The sequence below is a fragment of the Solanum lycopersicum genome, chromosome 2 (genome assembly GCF_036512215.1).
Source record: "Solanum lycopersicum chromosome 2, SLM_r2.1".
Lineage (NCBI taxonomy): Eukaryota > Viridiplantae > Streptophyta > Magnoliopsida > Solanales > Solanaceae > Solanum > Solanum lycopersicum.
In genome coordinates, this window is record NC_090801.1 from 47,792,687 (window position 1) to 47,812,040 (window position 19,354).

At 32.0% G+C, this 19,354-nt stretch overlaps 2 protein-coding genes and 1 long non-coding RNA gene across 3 annotated transcripts; 1 reads left to right on the plus strand and 2 right to left on the minus strand.

Annotated features, from left to right (window-relative positions):
- Positions 1–936: 936 nt before the first annotated feature.
- Positions 937–6,887, plus strand: LOC101258803 (uncharacterized). Its single transcript, XM_010317430.4, has 13 exons — positions 937–1,530; positions 1,610–1,722; positions 1,793–1,903; positions 2,002–2,062; positions 2,541–2,630; positions 3,077–3,171; positions 3,312–3,365; positions 3,757–3,894; positions 5,059–5,164; positions 5,265–5,379; positions 5,519–5,588; positions 5,986–6,057; positions 6,524–6,887. The coding sequence occupies exons 1-13, from the start codon at positions 1,023–1,025 to the stop codon at positions 6,629–6,631; spliced, it is 1,641 nt and encodes a 546-aa protein (XP_010315732.1). The 5' UTR covers positions 937–1,022; the 3' UTR covers positions 6,632–6,887.
- A 692-nt stretch (positions 6,888–7,579) lies between these two features.
- LOC101264987 (histone H2B) lies at positions 7,580–8,167 on the minus strand. Its single transcript, XM_004231587.4, has one exon. It carries the CDS (start codon positions 8,104–8,106, stop codon positions 7,687–7,689), a length of 420 nt encoding a protein of 139 aa, XP_004231635.2. The 5' UTR covers positions 8,107–8,167; the 3' UTR covers positions 7,580–7,686.
- Positions 8,168–14,981: 6,814 nt separating this feature from the next.
- Positions 14,982–18,826, minus strand: LOC138341712 (uncharacterized). The gene is made up of 2 exons (XR_011214582.1): positions 15,897–18,826; positions 14,982–15,321 (listed from the first exon to the last, which is right to left on the minus strand). It is a non-coding gene; the product is annotated as an uncharacterized lncRNA (long non-coding RNA).
- Between the last annotated feature and the right edge of the window lie 528 nt (positions 18,827–19,354).

Below are 19,354 nucleotides of genomic sequence, written 5' to 3' on the forward strand. Positions count from 1 at the left end.
TATAATCACATCATCATGAACACATACTCGAAACGAGATTATCACCACAAACAAGTATCCCTAAATTCTATCAACAAGAATACCCAACCTAAGATCATAGGGAGCTAGTGACAGGGACATGCAACGGGGAACAACCTTAGTTTCGAGATGAATAGTTTGAATCGTAAGGGACCTCTTGGGAAAGGAGCCAAGAGAGAAGAAAACACATACCTTAATCAATGTTCAAACTTTAATGTTGCTGCCCGGAAAACTCCTCCAAACCACTCCCAATTCACGTCAACGTATACCTCTCTCGACGAACCTCTCTTAGCCTTGACGTTTTGATTACTTTTTCTTTTGCTTAAAAATTTTTGTGAGTTCTTCAAGCATGCAAACTATTGATATTTTGGCAGAAATAATGTGAGGAAGATGGAGAACGTGAGAGAGGGAGTTAAGAAGCGTGAGAGAGAGAGGACTATTGGGATTAGGAGACTAATTCAAGAATTAGTCAAATAACATTTAAAATAAATAAACTGTTTTTGATTTATTTATTTATTTATTTATTCATTTAAAACATGAAAGGACAATTACGCCCTTAAATACTTATTTATTCTTATTTATATAATTTTATTTTTCGTATCGTTACAACAAAATTTTCATATAGGGTGTCATGTAGAGCGGATGTATCTATTTTTGTACATTTTATAAAGTTTAAGTGTTTATTTGTACACATCCAAAGTTAAATATCATTGTTCTAAGCTTACGTCAAATGAAGAGTCATGTTTATAATTATGCCTAACTTAAATGAGTAATATTCAGGTGGTTCTCAGAACTAGTAAATAAATATGAGATCTAAACTTAAAACATTGATGGTGAAAAAGTGAATACAAAAAGTATTGGGGGTGGCAAAGTAATTTCTTAAAATAGCAACATGAAGAAAGTGTGATCCATCAGAATACTTATAAACAGAACTTCCCGCCCAAAAGTTGTAAACCGCCATTAACAAACTTTGCAGTTGAGCTTTCCAAAATCCACCATTGAAGATGACAACTCCAACTCGTCTAGAAGATCTAGAATCCGCCATTGAAGAAGTTTCTACTCGTCTAAAAGATCTGAAATCCATCATTGAAGAAGTTTCTACTGATCAAAAAGATCTAAAATCCACCAATGAAGAAGTTTCTACTCATCTAAAAGATCTAAAATCTGCCATTATAGAAGTTTCTACTCATCAAAAAGATCTAAAATCTGCCATTGAAGAAGTTTCTACTCATCTAAATGAGTCGAATCCGTCATTGAAGATGAGCACTCCAACTGAAGAGGTTTCTAGGGAGAAAGGACAAGTCTCTGCTGATCGAAAATCCAACATTGAACAAGTTTGTACTCATCTGAAAGAATCCAACTACGATCATTGGATTTCAACTGTGACTAAACTGGCGGAATGGCTCTACCGTTTCTGCGACCAGCATTTCCCGTCAACTACACAACAGAGAATCTCTGACATCGAGCGTCAAATTGATTTGTGCATCGATGTCCTTGAGTCAGTTCCTCAAGGTATGGATCATCCAGAAGAAGAAAAAAACGTATTCAATTTAATTTTTGGAGTGAGTTTAAGTGGTATGAATTCGTGCAGAGAAGAGGGAATTAAGTCATGAAAGTTCGATGTTCGAGTATCTAAAAGGAAGGTTGTATAATGCAGTTCCTGATGTTTACAAGGAGAAAGCAGAGCGTTATCTAGTGAACGCGGTAAGTGAAAGAAGATTACATATTTGAATTTGTTTTTGGTTCCTTTCTTACTGTTAACTTTATCTACCAGACTCAATTGAATCCGTTTCTGCTGGAAGCTTGGGATTGCCTCGCCCTCTGCGTTGCCAAGAAAGGGGATTACAAAAGAGCTAAAAACTGTTATAAGTTTGTCCTTAAAATGGTTATATTTTGCTGCTTCTTCAGTACTTAAGTTTTTTCTTCTCTGAACTTCAAACGCTCCCTTAATTTAGTGGATTCTTCCTCTTTTATTTGATTTAGGGTGGAGAAAGTTCCAGAATTTTACGTCAAATTGCACACCTTGAACTGATAAATGCACGAGGTGAATGTAATTCTTTTGTTTTTTCTCGTTAATGTACTTTGTTCCAAGGAGAATCTCAAGCGTTTTATTTATATATCAAATGTTATTTGCTTAAATTGCAATAATTCAAAAACTTTAGTTTCCATCATTTGTTTTGTGTTTTAGACTCAGACTTAGCTGATTATAAAATTCGAAGTCATATTTGGGAGTAAAGACATGCATGGCACAGAGAGATAATTTGCACACATTAAGTTGAAATTTGACATAGAAAGCAACAATGTGCAAAGGAATTTTGGCAGTCAGGGATTCTGATTTTTAATTGAATATGTTCTAGCATTTCCAATTCAAAATCTTCATTTAACAAATCAAAGCAAATGTATAATACATTTTTCCAGTCTCTCATAGTAACTCATGGAGAAAATTCAAAACATCTATACATGTACTTTTTACTAAGTGACTGCTGCTGATCTGTTCATCTGATTATCTATCTACTTCATAGTTCCTGGAAATCCAGCCAAGCACGTTGACAAATGCATCAAATATGCCCAAAGGACACTCGCTCTGGATGACAAGGATGGAGGTTGTTTATGTAAGACTCCGAACAGAAATTAGCTAAAATAGGAACTGCTTTAATCACTTACATCTGAGATTCTATGATATTGTGTCATAAACATACCGCGCTTTAGCACTCTCAGCTTTGCCAATTTACTAAATGTTTACTTGGTGTTTGTCAATGATTGTGTTCACCCTTCACATATTTTATAGCTATAGTTAAGAAGTAGCATATAATTAAATTGAAGACAGATTAAGGTGCGGAAATTACATACTTCGGTACATGGAACCATGAAGTAGCATATGTGCAGCACGTGGAATTTTATAAAGTATATGTTATACTTATGAAAACATCCAAATGTCCTGCTTTACTAACAGTGTATGTTATAGCTAGATCTTTACTAGTATCAGCACACAGTTTTAGCTATAATAAACATTTTGATGAAAACCCAAGTCCTCCACTGAGCTTCATTTGGTTGGTAGATATCTTAGGATGTGCATATTTCACTTCCTTTCTTCTGAATGGAGGATGGGATCACAATAATCTTCAAGTGGCATTTGGGGAATACGAGAAAGCTGTAAGTTCTTACAATCTTGTTTCTGTATATTTATTTCCCTTTTATTTTAATATGAAATATATGTGTGCAGTATTAGCTCCCTGTAAGCCTGGTTTTTTTAAATACTGGGAAGTTTCTTCTTATTTTTTACCCTATTTCAGATGAAAATTGATGCAATGAAGTCAAGCCCATATCTTCAATACGACTATAGCACGGTAAGTTGTTGTAAAAACAACAACTGATTTTCACTTGTGAACTGTTGTATTATATATAGGATTTTTCAAAACACAAGGTTCTCAACTGTTGCTAATTATCACCACGTACTTTTATGATGGTGTTCTTAAAGAACAATAGTTGGAAAAACTAAATGATCTAAAGGTTGCAGAAAAGGCCTCTAAATAAGCTTGGTTCTCTCAGTGTTTGAGAATCATTAGGATCTATGTTGATATATAAAGATCCAGTGGAATGAAAGTTGGTGGACTAAAGGAAATATTCATGATTAGAAATAGAAGCATTCTCTCATAAAATATGACATATATAGACTTCACTTTCCCCATTTCTAAAATTCAATGCCATGTAGGGCAAATTTGATATTTGTTTTCCCAGGTGACTAGATATCTGGAGAACTACAAGGAGTCCCTAATTGGATTTTCAGATGCTGCAGTAAAGAATCCTGCTAGTGATGCTTCACATCAAGTGAAAGTAACGGTCCAGCTTCTTGACAAATTAATAGAATTACTCCAGGTAAGATTATTTGATTGTGTTTATTTTATATAAAGCATCCACTAGTCATATTATAATCCATTGCATTAAGAACGGCTTGGTTGATGACATTAGAATCATAAGGGAAGTGAATATGATCAAAGGTGCATTGTTTCCAGCAAATATACAAAGTGCAGGCCCAGTGATAACTACTTACAAGAGGTACTGAAGGAGTCACATTCCCTGCAATTGCACATCTGACCTGTACAACTCCTCACTTTGCACAGTGGAGTGCTTTGATGCATTCACACATACCTGTCTCTAGTATGGAACTCTAATTAATCACTAATTTCATCATCAGAGTTAACAAGGAAAGCTTTCTGTTTCCTGCTATAATATAATGTATGATGAAGTAGTCCTTTAAGATGGCTTCGGAGATAACCATTCATAATCTACAAAGTTCTGCTTTGACAACCTTTTGTTAACAAGTACTAAAGATAGCTAGAGAGGACAGATATAACATGAAATTTGGTTTTATGGTATGACAGAAAAACACTAAAAGATAGTCATGCTTTTGATTTCTGAAATTGTCCTAATGTGTAGGCTTAAGGTGCAGTTGATTGAGTGATTCTCGGAATATTGCCATACAAGTAGAGGCTAGGAAACTGCGATTAGCTTAGATTATGTGGAATTAAGAGTTGTTTGGATAGAAATATTCAAGTTGGGTGTCTAAGTAATACTGTACTATGGCTACCCCAGAAAGCTTTGTAAAGTTTCTCCTACTTGGCGAAATTTTTTATGAATCCTTTTCACTTACTACAGCAAGAATAACAACATTCTCAGTGGAATCCCACTAAGTGGGATCTAGGGAGGGTAGAGTGTAAAGACCTTGCCACCACAAATAGTTGCAAAAGGTACTCATGCACAATAAAGAAAAGGAGATGAGGTACTGACCGTATCTTGTGTCCTTCAAATAGTCCAATTTATTTGTGCAATGTGTTAACTGATCAGGAGCATAGCCCTGTATTGACTGAATGGTGCATGAGGTACATTCTTGAATTTTTTCAAGCAACGGGAAAGTTATGATATAGTCTTTAAAAAATACCTTGAGATTTTCACCGTTAAATACTTTCTTCTTTTGAAGCTTTTAACACATTATGAATGAGATTGTGAAGTGCATTTGAATTATGTGATCCTGCTTTTCAGGGTAAGCATAAAGACAAGAGTAAGGGGAAGAATAAGAGAAAGAGTAAGCGAAAGAGTACGGAAACAAGCTTGTCTTCCCTGATCCAATCACTTGCTAATATTGATTGTAAGGCTTTCCATTCTTTTTAGATATTTAACTGTAAACAATGAGGAATATGATTGAGCTATTTATCTATTAGTTGAGGTAATAGAGTGCTTTCTGGCAGTGAATCCTTCATACAAGAGAGCAACCGTGGATCTCCTAACTGAAGGCTTTAACGAACAGATTGAAGTTGTAGCAGCAGTACGATGCTTAGTTAAATATGAGTATAAAGCTCCAGTGTAAGTTACTTCATCTTGGAGGAACCTACACGAGTTTATCAGTATTAGCATTTCCTTGAAATGTGAAAGTTACACTTGTCTGTGCAGCCCTACTTTATGCTTAAATACTTATTTTTCAATGTGTACTCTTATTCTACAGATACTATATGCTCTGTGACTCTGATGAGAACAGTTTTGTACTTGCAGTGTTCGGCATACAGAAGGAAGCAGTAAGCACTACTTTGTGATGTTTAATTGTTTCTTAGTACATTTATCCATTAAGCTCGTACTTCCTAGAAAAAGGTGGTCTAGTGAAGTATAGTATCTAAGAGAAACCGAGATAAGAAAATCAAACAAATAAATTTTAGATATTGACACGTCAGTCTGCTGCTAAACTGCTGCAGCACTACATGCCTAATAAATAAGCGAAGGATCTTTCCTCTCCAACTACTGCTGTTAAGGATCTTTGTTAAATAAGAAGATGAAAATAACATTAACGGAGCTTCTTTTAGGAAACGCATGCTCTATGAAAAGTTGATACCGCAAGGACAAAAAGGAATAGTAGTAAAAAATGACATAGGAACTAGATTTTCACATCATTACTTAACAAACTTTTCTTTTTGACAGATTAAACAAGGAGATCAGGTCACACTATTGGATCCCATTTGCAAATTTGTTGATTTTGAATGGGAAGGAAAGGTAAACTCGTTATAATATCTATGGTACTTCAGATGCAATGCTATTACAAATATCATTTTTCCTTCTGTATCACGTTTTTTCTTTTCCTGTAAGCACCACATATTTAGATGTGTTCTATTAGTTTATACCCCTTTATTTTGTGTAAAGAGCCCACCTTATAACACGTCAAGGCTGGGTGCACTTGAGCCTCTAGCAGTGGTAATTTGGTGTCAATAGGGAGTTAATCTTCCCTTTTCTTGGTTATGACTGATTGGAAGCAGCGGTCTTCCTTAAACAGAAATATGAAGTCATTTCTTGCTATATCTGAATTAAAGTTTCCAAATGAATTAAGGTGGCTACTTTTGGGATGTTGAGTAATTGGATGAAAAATGATATCGTCAATCATTTGCCTTGCTCGTATGATTTATAATAATCTGCCAGCCAAATTTTGTCACTCCTCGCTAATACATTGTTATTTCTACTGCAGCACTATGAATTCAAGTCTGTGCGAGTTAATCTTCTGGAACAAGTCCTTGTAAATGGAAATCCCCTGCCTCCTAGCTCTGCCATGCGTGACTCAATTATGCAGAACTGAGGGTAAAATACTCGTCTATTAAGCAGGTGTGGGAACATGAAATGAGATAAACTCTACTGGCCGTGTATATTTTTTTTTTCAATCTGATCTGACAGTGTCATTTCCTTCAGATGATATATTTCTTTGATATAAAGTGAAACTTGTGTTCACTTTTGTAGTTCTTCCGTCAAATCCTATTCAGTTTGTAGTACTGTCCTGTTATGTTTTGCGCTACTGTCTTTTAATTGAAACTTGGAATTATACTTGTTTTGTCTAACTCAAAGACATCGATCTGCAAGGATAAAATATAACAACTTCTACAAAAAGTTGGAATTGATTAATGAACTTGTATCATTCATACATTTGGACTATTTCTACCTTCTAATGCGAATTTGACAAATGAGTACAACAACTTGTGCAATAAATGAGTCAATAACATATCTCCAATAAATCAGAAGGAAAAGCACAACACATTAATTGTAGTGATCATTTACATAAATTGGTACTTCATTATTTCAAATGATTACTCTTATACATAGGACTCGATATACGAAAAATACCCCTAAAGCTGAATGATCATTTTGTTGCTTTTGTTATTAATATAACTGTTCACATCCACCATTTTTAATAGCTAATAATTTCATAGTCTAAACTTCTAACTAATGCCCAACTTATCTATAGTCCTAATTACCTGATTGAACTTGGGCATTTGGCTACATGGATATATAGCCTTTAAAACATACCAAGCAAATGATAAATATTTTGTTAAACTTCTGGATAGTTTTAAATTTATTGTTTCGTGAGGTAGGTTGCTGTAACATAAGCCTTATTCATACTATTACTCTATGTCTGCAATACTTAATAATTATAATATATATTTTTTTCAAAACTCTATTTATAACTTTTTAGTAGCTTTGTCTTCTTCTTTTTTTGTACCTTTGCATAGCATATAGTATCAATTATCAAGAGTTGTATCGAATCTATTTTATATTCAATTTTTCTGTTCTTTACATCTCCAAAACGCTAACTGAAATCATAAACCCAACAGAAAAATCAATACAAAACTGAACACATATCTAAGAGCTAGTGAATTTGGTAACCGCCTTAGTACCCTCAGAAACGGCATGCTTAGCCAATTCACCGGGAAGGACCAATCGTACAGCAGTCTGAATCTCCCGAGAAGTGATGGTGGGCTTTTTGTTGTACCTAGCAAGCTTAGAAGATTCCTGAGCAAGCTTCTCGAAGATATCGTTGATGAAGCTGTTCATGATACCCATAGCCTTGCTTGATATCCCTATATCTGGATGAACCTGTTTCAACACCTTGAAGATGTAGATCTTGTAAGTCTCGATTGACTTCTTCGACCTCTTCTTCTTCTTGTCTCTGGCAGCAGCGGCGCCGCCGTCCTTAGGCAGCTTCTTGCCGGCCTTTGATTTCTCAGCGACGGCAGCATGGGCCTTCTTCTCTGCGGGTTTCTTCTCTGCCTTTGGTGCCATCTAAGGGAATTTCAGAAATTAGTAAGAAATGGAGGGCTTTTGAGTTTAAATTTTGTGAATTGAAAGAGATGAATAGATTTATTATATATAAGTCAGGGCTAGCTGTTCATTGGTTACTTCTAAATGACGCGGATCGTGAAATTGAAGTTTGAACCGTTAGATGTTATAATCAATCAACGGTGGAGATTAAAGTTGCACTTTTTTTTTAATTACTCTATTTATTTTCATATTAAAAGTGATGAATTATTGGATTTTGTTTCCATGTTAGAAATACTCCTTTCATTTCAAAGTAGGTGAATCATTAGACTTTTTTTCATAGTAAATAGTTAAAAATGAAGAGGATTGTTTTTAAAAAAAAGTTCCATTTTTCTCCTCATTTATATTTTCTCATATTTATGATTTTATTTTGAATTATTTATATTTAAGAAAAATTAAGCAGAATAGCAAATATTTAACCGTGTTATAGCTATAATGTAAGAAAATTGTAGTTTGCCGCTAAGGTTTCCTCAATTCTTGTTATTCGCCTGATTTTTATATAAATTCGTATATTTCAATTTCTGATTATATAAATCTAGAATTTCGTATACGGTTAATCTAGTTATTTGTATACAATTTATGAAAATTCATAAATACATGACTTTGTTTATGTATTGGCAAACGAAATATACAAACGAAGTTCTAAAAAGATTCTAAATTAATGTATAAATGTTAAATTTCTATATGATTATCTCATTTGTATATTTGCAAGCGAAATATACAAACATGTAGAAATATACAAAAATTTCTATAGCAAACAAAACTACAACTATGAAGCTCAATTATCAAAATTATAGGTATAGAGTCTTATTATGTTTATTATATTTGTTATTTATGGAATTTTCTCAATATAAGATTTTTCTATGAACATAAGAGCTAAAATGCTAAATTGAAATTAAGTCATATCATTGCGAAGTAGAGCAAATACATATCAAGGAAAGGATACGTAGAAACTTTGAGTATTCTTATCAACAAAAGTCTAAATCGCAATTACGCATTAATTATATAACTACAACACAAAATATAGTTGGAGTTTTGGTATATACCAAATTAAACTAATCACCTCGACGTAAATATTCACTTGTGCTAATTGTTCTAGTATGAAAATTTTTGTAGGGGCGGCAGTTATGCAAAGCTAGTGGGGTTTGTGAGTTCGGATAAATTCAATTGTTTTTTTATAGATTATTTATTTGTATTAAAAAATTAAACCAACATATATGTATATTAAGTCATCATTGTCAAGTAGAGCAAATATATATCAAGCAAAGGATACGTCGAAACTTTGAGTATTCTTATCAACAAAAGTCTAAATTGTGATTACTCATTAATTATATAACTACAACACAAAATATAGTAACAGTTTGGCATATACCCAAATTAAACTAATCACCTCAACGTAAATATTCACTTGCACTAATTGTTCTAGTACGAAAATTATTGTAGGGGCGGCACTTGTGCAAAGCTAGTAGGGTTTGTGAGTTCGGATAAATTCAGTTGTTTTTTCTATAGATTATTTATTTGTATTAAAAAATTAAACCAACATATATGTATATTAAGTCATATCATTGTCAAGTAGGGAAAATATATATCAAGCAAAGGATACATAGAAACTTTGAGTATTCTTATCAACAAAAGTCTAAATCGTAATTACTCATTAATTTTGTAAATTGAGTTAGAATTTTAGTATATACCCAAATTTAAATTAATCAGCTCGATGTACATATACACTCACTAATTGTATTAGTAGGAAAATTTCTGTAGGGGCGCAGTCGCACAAAGCTAGTGGGGTTTGTGAATTCGAACAAATTCAGCTATTTTCTGTAGATTATTTATTTATATTAGAAAGATTATATATATATATATATTCGTGAAGCCCTAACAAATTTGATCGACAACTTAATGATAAGACAATAGTCATGAAAAGTTTTTCATGCTAAAGTTGTGGGTTTGAATTCCACTATAAACATGCTAATTTTCTCCGCTAAATATCCTACAAAGGGATGATTTTTTAAAACTAATACAGGGGGGTGAGATTAATATAACTCAATGAAAAAATGAAATTATTTTCAAAATCAAACTTAAAAAAAATATTATACAGAGTGAATAATATAACTCAATGAAAAAATGAAATTATTTTTAAAATTTTATTTTCAATATCAAACTTAACTAAAAGAAATTTAAAAAAATTATGCATGCAGGTTCATGCGAAGCAGCAGGTTGAAAATGAAAAAAAATTATACAGAGTGAATACTATAACTCAATGAAAAAATAAAATTATTTTTAAAATTTTATTTTCAATATCAAACTTAACTAAAAAATATATTTAAAAAATTATGCAGGCAAGTTTATGCAAAGCAGGTTGAAAAAGAAAAAAAAAATATTATAGAGAGTGAAACGAAACAAAACAGTTTAAATTTTTTAAAAAATGTATGAATTAAGCTCGACCTTCCACGCCGGATTATCATCCCTAAATTCCTACTTGCAATTGGTTCATTGACTTTTAAGTAACTTAATGCCGCTATATAATACTCCCTCCGTCCGGTATCGTTTGTCATGATTTCTATTTTAAGAGTCAAAATATAAAAGTTTGACTAACATTATAAGATGTATTTTTCATCATATTAATATGCAAAAAAAATTATAATTTATAGTATTTTTCATATAGTTTTAAAATATCTAATTTTTTTTGTTTAAAATATCGAATTAATGTGTTCTAATTATCTTTAAAAATTAGTCAAATTAACTTTCAATAAACACAACATGACAAACAATTCTGAACGGAAAAAGTATATATATGTGTTGCCAACTAGACAAACAAGGCCAACAATCGCTCAGATAAGACTGGTCAACGGACCAGAACCGGGTCACCGGACCGGAATGAACCGGTACCGGACCGGACCGGAATCCGTTGACCGGAATTTTGACCGGTACCGGGATGAACCGGATCGGAATTACCGGGATGGTTCATCGGTTCCGTCCCGTTCCACTATATACCGGGACGGAACCGGAATGAACCGGAACGGACCGGGATGGAACGGGACGGGAGTAACGGGACGATATTTTTTAAATTACGAAAATATAATTTTTTTTTATTTTTTAAGTATAAATTAATAGTTTTTAAATTTATACTATAATTTTTAACTTAAGTTTATTTTAAAGATATTTTATTATTTTTTTTATTATTGTTAAGTTTGCAAGTAATCTAATAAAGTTTTCAAAATTTAAATCTTTTGAAGTTTATACTTTATAAGTTATTACTTATATTTATTAATATTTATTTTATAAGTTATATTTATAACTTATATCTTGTAAATATTAAATAAATAAAATTTGTAATTTTAAAAAAGTAAATTAAATTACAAAAATTAAAAAATATCAATTTAATTTATTTAAATTTGTAACAAATTACAATTTCAATTTACAACTATTAGTAGAGTACATAGCTTACGCAGCCACCTTCTAGGAAGGGTTCTGTTTCAACTATGTCTCGAATGTAATACTAATAGTTGTATAGTCCCGTAAATCCTCTTTCTAACTCAGCTAGGGATTGATTGTGATCAACTTCTGGTCTTGGTAAAGCTCGTTGACGATCTTGAATTTCGATGCCATCATCACTACCACATCCAATAGTTGAATCTATGAAAAGTTCAAATTGACTATCTAACTTTGGAAGTCCTTGATTTCTACGCTCAGCATTTATCCAGTCTCTAAATAACACTGATATCTTCAGGCTGTCTTCTGCTAACGAATATCTGTGGTCTCCAATTTGAAATCTTGCCGCGCTGAAAGCTGCCTCCGAAGCTACTGATGATCCTTGAATTGCAAGCACATCCTTCACCATCCTACTAAGTTTTGGATATTGAGCTCCACGATTTCTCCACCAGTTCAATAGTTCCGGTATACCATTATCGTTTGTAATATCATCTGTACCTTGTTCAAGATATTTAACAAATTCACATTTATTAGAAGAGTCAAGACCAAGTTTATGTTTCACTCGTCCATGAGCACCTACTTGATTTGTAGACGTTTGAGGATTTTCAACATTATCTAAGAATGAATATTTATCATACATTTCTTTTGCAAAGTATTTTATACTATTTTGACATGTTACCAAATCAGGTTCTTCTTCAGGTTGAATATCTAAATTCTGATAAATGCATTCAACTAAAGCTTTTGTACCATATTCTTTATATTCGGGGTTGAAAAGAAGTGCAGTTAAATAAATTTGAGGAATAGGAAAAAAATATTTTTTAAATTTTGTAATCATAACTTCAATAGCAGAGGTGAATAAAGTATTTGTTTTATATTCAGAAAAAATAGATGAAATCTCACATATGTGTATTAAAATTTCAGAAATAGCAGGATAATATATTCCAGAAAAAATTTTAGTAGCATCATAAAATGATTTCAAAAATATTCTAAGTTCATTTACTTCATCCCAATCACTATCATTAATTTTAAATTCAGGATAAGCATTATGATTATTAAATAGCGTACTAATAGGTTGTCTATATGCATAAGCAACTTCAAGCATATCATAAAAGGAATTCCATCTAGTTTTTACATGCTTCGGAACTTTTCTAAACGGAAGTTTAAATGCATTACAAAGTTCTTTAAATTGATTAATTCTACTACTACTATTCATATGAAAAATATAAAAACAAGCATTATCAATTTTATCACAACTATTTTCAAATAATTTCACACCGTCACTAACAACCAAATTTAATATATGCGCGGCACATCTAACATGAAAAGCATATTTACTAATAGGACAAAGTCTAGGTTCTAGCAAATTAATAGCATTTAAATTAGCAGAGGCATTATCTAAAGTAACACTAACGACTTTATCACAAAGACCAAAAAAATCTAAAATTTTCAACACAGTAGTAGCAATATAAATTCCAGTTTTTTTCTTTTGACAAATTTTATAACCAATAATTCTTTTTTGTAAATTCCAATTATAATCGATCCAATGCGCAGTAACAGTTAAATAATCAAAACCATTAGGACTACGACCCATATCAGTAGTAATAGCAACTCTACAATCCATTAGTTCAAAATAGGCACGTAAATATTGACAATGTTTTTCTTGAAATTCGAAAATATCTCTTTTTACCATGCTTCTTGATAAACCTTGAAAACTAGGATTATATGTTTCACCAATATAAGCAATAAAACCCGGATGTTCTCCAAAACTAAAAGGTAAACCACAAACAACAACCATTTTAGCAAAGTTTTCACGATCACGATCCTTGTTATAGGTTCGATGTGTAAGAGGACCACTTGGGTTCGAAGTATTTAACTCACTTTGAACCATATTTGATCCTCTAACTGATTCTTCAACATTACAATTTCCACCAACTTCAAGAGAAGACATATATGCAAACCACTCTTTACTATGCTTGTTAATCAAATGTTTTTTTAATCCCCCCGTTGAAGTTGTTTACAAAGATTACATATACTAAAAGTTTTTTCTTCATTCAAATAACAAAATTTCCACACATGTGATTTTAAAGAACGTTGTACCTTGGTCTTACCTCTAGTTGGAATAATAAGGGGACGAGTAGTTCCAACCGGAGGTGGAGCTTCAATACCTATACTATTGACTGTATTGAGGTCGGCGGCGGGGCTAGTCGGTATATCATCTAAATCTACTTCTTCATCTAAATTTAATTGTTCATCCGTTTCCACTTCTTCATTTTCTTGATTAATATCATAATATCTTTCATAGAGTTCATGGAGAGTCGGACTATCTAAATTAATATTTATAGGACCGGGACGGGAAAAACTAGTTTCATTCACATGCGTAAATTCATCTGTATTTATTCTAACAAGAGGAATTTTAGATTTAGACGAACTAGCACCTTTGTTAGTTTTTTTAACTAATTTTTTTACTGATTCTACTAGACTTTTTTTACTTCCACTTTTTTTAGAAGACTCCATGATATAAAATTATAAATTATAAAATACGAAACTTAACAAGAACAACTTACAAGTTAAATAATAAATACAAAAAATAAATATAAGATTAAAGAGTGGAACGAAGTTACCAAACGTTTGTATAAGAACAATCGATTATAATGAAAATTAAAATATTGATGTCGAAACTTGAAATTTGAAGAAGATTCCTCCTCCGAAATACACCAAATGACCAAATGATATAAGTTATACTTATAAATATGAATGTAATTTGGAAATATATATTCTCTCAAATACTCAGATTATATTTGTAAGTTGTAAACTTGTAAATAAAATTTTTTTACACACAACTCTAATTTATACAACAAAAAAACTAGTCGTTTTAATTTTTCCGTTTGGAAAAGGGTAGGGGGCGGGGGGGGGGGGGGTGGGGGGGGGCCTGCACTGCAGCAGCAGTGCTGCTTTATGCAGACTGCAGTCTGCAGGGGCGGGTAGGGGCGGGCAGGGGCGGGATTTTTGAAAAAAAATTAAATTTTAAAATATAATTTATAAAAAATATAAATATAAATTATATAAAATATAAAATATAAAAAAATTAATATATATTAAATAAATCGGACCAGAACCGGACCGGACCGAAACCGGAATGAACCGGGATGAACCGGTACCGGTACACCGGTACGAAACTACGGTTCCGTCCCGTTCCGTGTACCGGTTTAGAATATCCCGGCCCGTCCCGCAGGCAACCGAAACGGGACGAACCGGAACGAACCGGAACGGTACCGGTACGTCCCGTTCCGTTGCCCAGTCTTACACTCAGACTTACTTTGTTTTGCAATATTGATAAGAAATGAATTCACATAATAAACAATACCTAATTTTTAGCGTTAATAAATATATACATTAATAAAGAATGCTAAATATTAATATTAGTTATTATTATTAAATTTAATATCACTATACTCTATGAATATTTTTAAAAAATATACCAAATTTTAGGACACACCCGTTTGAATGTCTAATATGCAACATATTAGGGTTGCTTTGTTCCAACTCTAAAAGCAATAAGCACTTAGTGATTTGGCCTTGAAAATTACATTTAGAAATGTCTAAAAAGGGTCCAAAAATTGTATCCTTAAACATTTGTATAACATTCTCCCCTATGTATTTTTCAAAGTCCTTTAGGAAATTGTTGTTAAAATTGATAGCAAACCTTATGGAATGTGTTGGTATCTTTTTTATTTTGTACTTCAGTGGCTGCAATTTGAAAAAAACAAACAAATTATAACGATATTGAAATATAAATATTAAATAAAACAACTATTACTAAATAAACAACTAATACCTTATTGATACATGATATCAGTTTTCAGAAATTCATATTACATGAAAAACATGTGATACATATCTAATACATGTATCAGTGCATCGACTAAACACTATACCCACTGATTCTATATGTATCATCAAGCACAGTTGATGGCACAGTTATTAAACTTATTGAATGATACATTATAACAATTTTCAAAACCTCATTATACATAGAAAATATTATGATACACAACAAATTCATGTATCAATGCATCGTCTAAAACACTATACACACTGATAAAAAAATTCAAAAACCTTTGATACATAGGAAATCATATGATACACATCTAATTCATGTATTAAAGCATAGACTAAACATTATAATCCACTTAGTACTTATGTATTAAACCTATTGTCTGATACATGATAATAATTTTCATAATTTTTTGATACATATTGGATTCCTTAAATTTTTTACTAATTTCAACAACAATTTTAAAATAAGTATAAAAAATACAAACCCGAAACAATGTAGGCCTGACAACAATGTTTGCTGCTTCTTTTTTCTTTTTTTGTTGTATTTTGACAACCTTTGATTTTGATGTTTCGCCAGAATCTTTGTTTGAATCCTTCTGAAGATTCATAGGATCATGCAAAGACTTTTTTCTATTCTTTCCAATTTTCGTCGTCGAAATCATATATCCTTCTATTAATTAACGGATCCAATACTATGATGTAATAGAACAATTAACCAAAATAAAAAAAAGGAAGAAAAGAAGAACTGATGATGAAGTAATAAGAAAAAGAAGAAACCAATAACAGATGCTGGGTTAAGAAGAAGAAAGACGATGATGGAGTAAGAAGAACTGAAGACGTGATGGAGTAAGAAAAACAATAAGAACGGGAGAGCAATTGTCCAGTTTTTTGAAATTTCAAATTTTTTGAATTTTTAAACAAAATTTCAAAATGGGGTGTTTTAATTAAAATTAATAATTCAAAATCCAAAAACTGATTTAGAAGATTGAGTGTTTTAGTGGAGAAAAAATAGGCATTATTTTGGGGAATTGTGTATTATAGGAGAGAGAATGTTATGTATCTATACACTTCTACTAAAATTAAAAAAGAATTATGTAATATTTAAAAAAAGAAGAGAAAATTAGAGAATACAAAACTTATAGTTGTGTATTTAAGTTATTTTTCCATTAAATAATAAAGAGAGGAAGAGAAGAGTGTGGGCCTTTTGGGCCTATTACTTCCCATTGGGCCTAAGCTGCTGATTTTTGGACTCTCAATCATTCCCGTTTTTGTATACACAAGTTGTATATCGGTGTATACAACTAGTATATCAGCCCCGTTTATGTATCTTGGGGCTGTATAGTAAAGGTATACAGTACAGTTCAGCTTCCAAACACCTTTATTCCTATTTTTGGACATGTACAACAATATTCACCATGTATACCAGTGTATACTTCTGTATATAGAATGTATACTGCCCATTTTCGAACTTTTCGAACACCCGTTTCAGCTTCCGATTTCTTCGAACACTGAGGACGACTTAAAGACGGAACGAAACTCAAGGAAATGCAAGAGATGAGTCCATCATGGACTCGTAAGGGGTTGACATGCAACCAAAAAAAAGATGATAAGCAATCGTATCCAATAATAATATTTTTCAACCACCGACAAAAGAGGATTAACCGAACAACAACTAATAAATATAAAGGTACACAACTCATCAACAAAGCAAAGGGGCTGGTAGTGACCATGAGTTTCGCAAATGCAAATGGAAAAAGAAGAACTAAAGGCAAGTGATAGTGATTAAAATGCTTATACTACAAAACCTCATTTTTAGCAAATGAATATGCAAATTAAAGGTACATAAAACCATAATCAAACAACGAGTTCATATGCCAAAAATATAAGATAATCAACAAGTCAGTGAAACCATACTTGGTAACTGCAACATTATATCACATTTAAGATCAAGTTAATTAATTTCTTAGCACAGGTTGCACAACACTCAAATAAGCCAAACGTATATCTCTAAACGATAATAATTCTAAAAATGAAATGAACAAACTTGAACCTTTGCCAAATCTTTAACTCAACATCCCCCCGTTTATTAACTACAAATCAATCCATTTAAATGAAGAAACTAATAACACAACATAGAATATTACTTAAACAAAAATTTAAAGGGATAATGATACTCATTTATCATTCTTGTAAGAGAAATCACCAACAATAAAGGAAAAAGGGAAGCAGAGAAATTAATACTCCTATATGTGACAAACATGAGGATGATTTGAATACAATTTGCAAGGAGAAAGGGAAGAAACATCACATGGATCGGAGATGTATTTTGTAGACTAAATTTTTCCTTATGCATAAATGAGCTACTGGAAAATCATTTCGGCTGACATCATACACAAAAAAAAACAAAAACTTGATCCGAAACACAACATGTTGAACAGTAGGACATTCATAGAGTTTGATCACTGCTACTATTAGCAACAATAGGTTGCTTGAACATGAATCTCAAGGCTACAATTTCCGACAATAGAGAGCATTAGAAAATACACTTCATACACAAACAAACTAATCACACACAAACTTGTGCTATAACAGGTATGACAAACAGAGACATTAGGAAGGGATAAAATCGACAAAGAATTCATAACGTACTTTTGAAAACTTTACCCTGTTCCTAAAACAACATTAACTAACAAATGAATTAAGATCAAAAGGAAATTTACCTTTTTCGGTGCAGCGAGCTTAACCATGAAACTTTCACCACCACACGAGGGATTCAGGCAAAATTGAACAACTAACACGGAAACTCTAGCTACAGAATTCTATTGCTCTCAATCCTATTCTTTTTCTTATCTCTTAATCCCTCTTTCTATATGTCTCCTATCAATTTTCCCCTTAAAAACTCGACCCCCCTTTTCCAACTCTATTTTTTCTTACCACCATTTTTTGCCCTCCAACACTAAAGAAGATGGAGGTTTATATGGAGAAATTTGGTGTTGGTTTAGGGGTAAAACCCCTTTGAATTTTGAAAGAAAGAGTGAGAATTTTCTTTGCTCCTTTTCAAGACCAACAGTAAAAGAGATGGAAGCTCTGAGGGGGGAGAGAAAACGGCGATGGTACTGTTGGCACGATTTTTGGGTTTGGTCAATCATGATTTGTTGCTTGATTTATGGGGAAGAAGACGTTGGCGTACTGGATTTCTTCCCCGATTTTTTGGGTTTGGTCAATCATGATCGGGTCGGTATTTTTTCACGTTAAGAAAAGAGTAGGGGTTCTGGGTCGGGTATTTTGGCTTGCTGTATAGGCATCTGATTGTGGAGAATTATGGGTTGGATTTTTTGTGGGCTTAGGAGGAAATTGAGAAAGAATTGTTGGATTGAAACTGATGTGCGGACCAAGGTTCGGTTCAAGATTGGAGGTAGATCTAGTTAGAGCTTGGAATTTATGAAATAGCCAAATTTAGTTTAATTTAAAAAAATTGACAAAAAACATAAACAAGACTAATCAATATTAATTAATTAACGAGTAACAAAATACAATGATAAATTTAATTATAAACTAATTGACTTGTTATTATAACTATAAATTAAAAGTAAATGAATAAAGTATCTAAATAAAACGTAAAATCTTTTATGATGATTTTCAAATATTTATAAAATAACATAATAATAGAAATATGCATATTTATTTTTTAAAATTATATAAAATGACAAAATTCTTTTAAAAATAACTTGTAAGTACTTTGAATTTCATGAAACTCATTATCAAAATCATAACCTACTTAATAAGATATATAATCTTTTTGAGATGATTTTTGAATATTCATAAAATATTCTAATTATATAGATTATATATATTGTAAAAACTGATAATAAATTATTATTTTTTTGAATTTTTTTATTTTAAATCGTTTAAAATTTAAGAAGCTCGATGACTAAATTATATT

What these genes read in the sequence shown, in the direction of transcription:
- LOC101258803 (XM_010317430.4), top strand. Translation starts at nt 1,023, where the DNA reads ATGACAACTCCAACTCGTCTAGAAGATCTAGAATCCGCCATTGAAGAA. An exon ending in ATAAGTTTGTCCTTAAAATG is followed by an intron (nt 1,904 to 2,001) that starts GTTATATTTTGC and finishes TATTTGATTTAG; the next exon opens with GGTGGAGAAAGTTCCAGAAT. An exon ending in TGAACTGATAAATGCACGAG is followed by an intron (nt 2,063 to 2,540) that starts GTGAATGTAATT and finishes TCTACTTCATAG; the next exon opens with TTCCTGGAAATCCAGCCAAG.
- LOC101264987 (XM_004231587.4), bottom strand. Translation starts at nt 8,106, where the DNA reads ATGGCACCAAAGGCAGAGAAGAAACCCGCAGAGAAGAAGGCCCATGCT.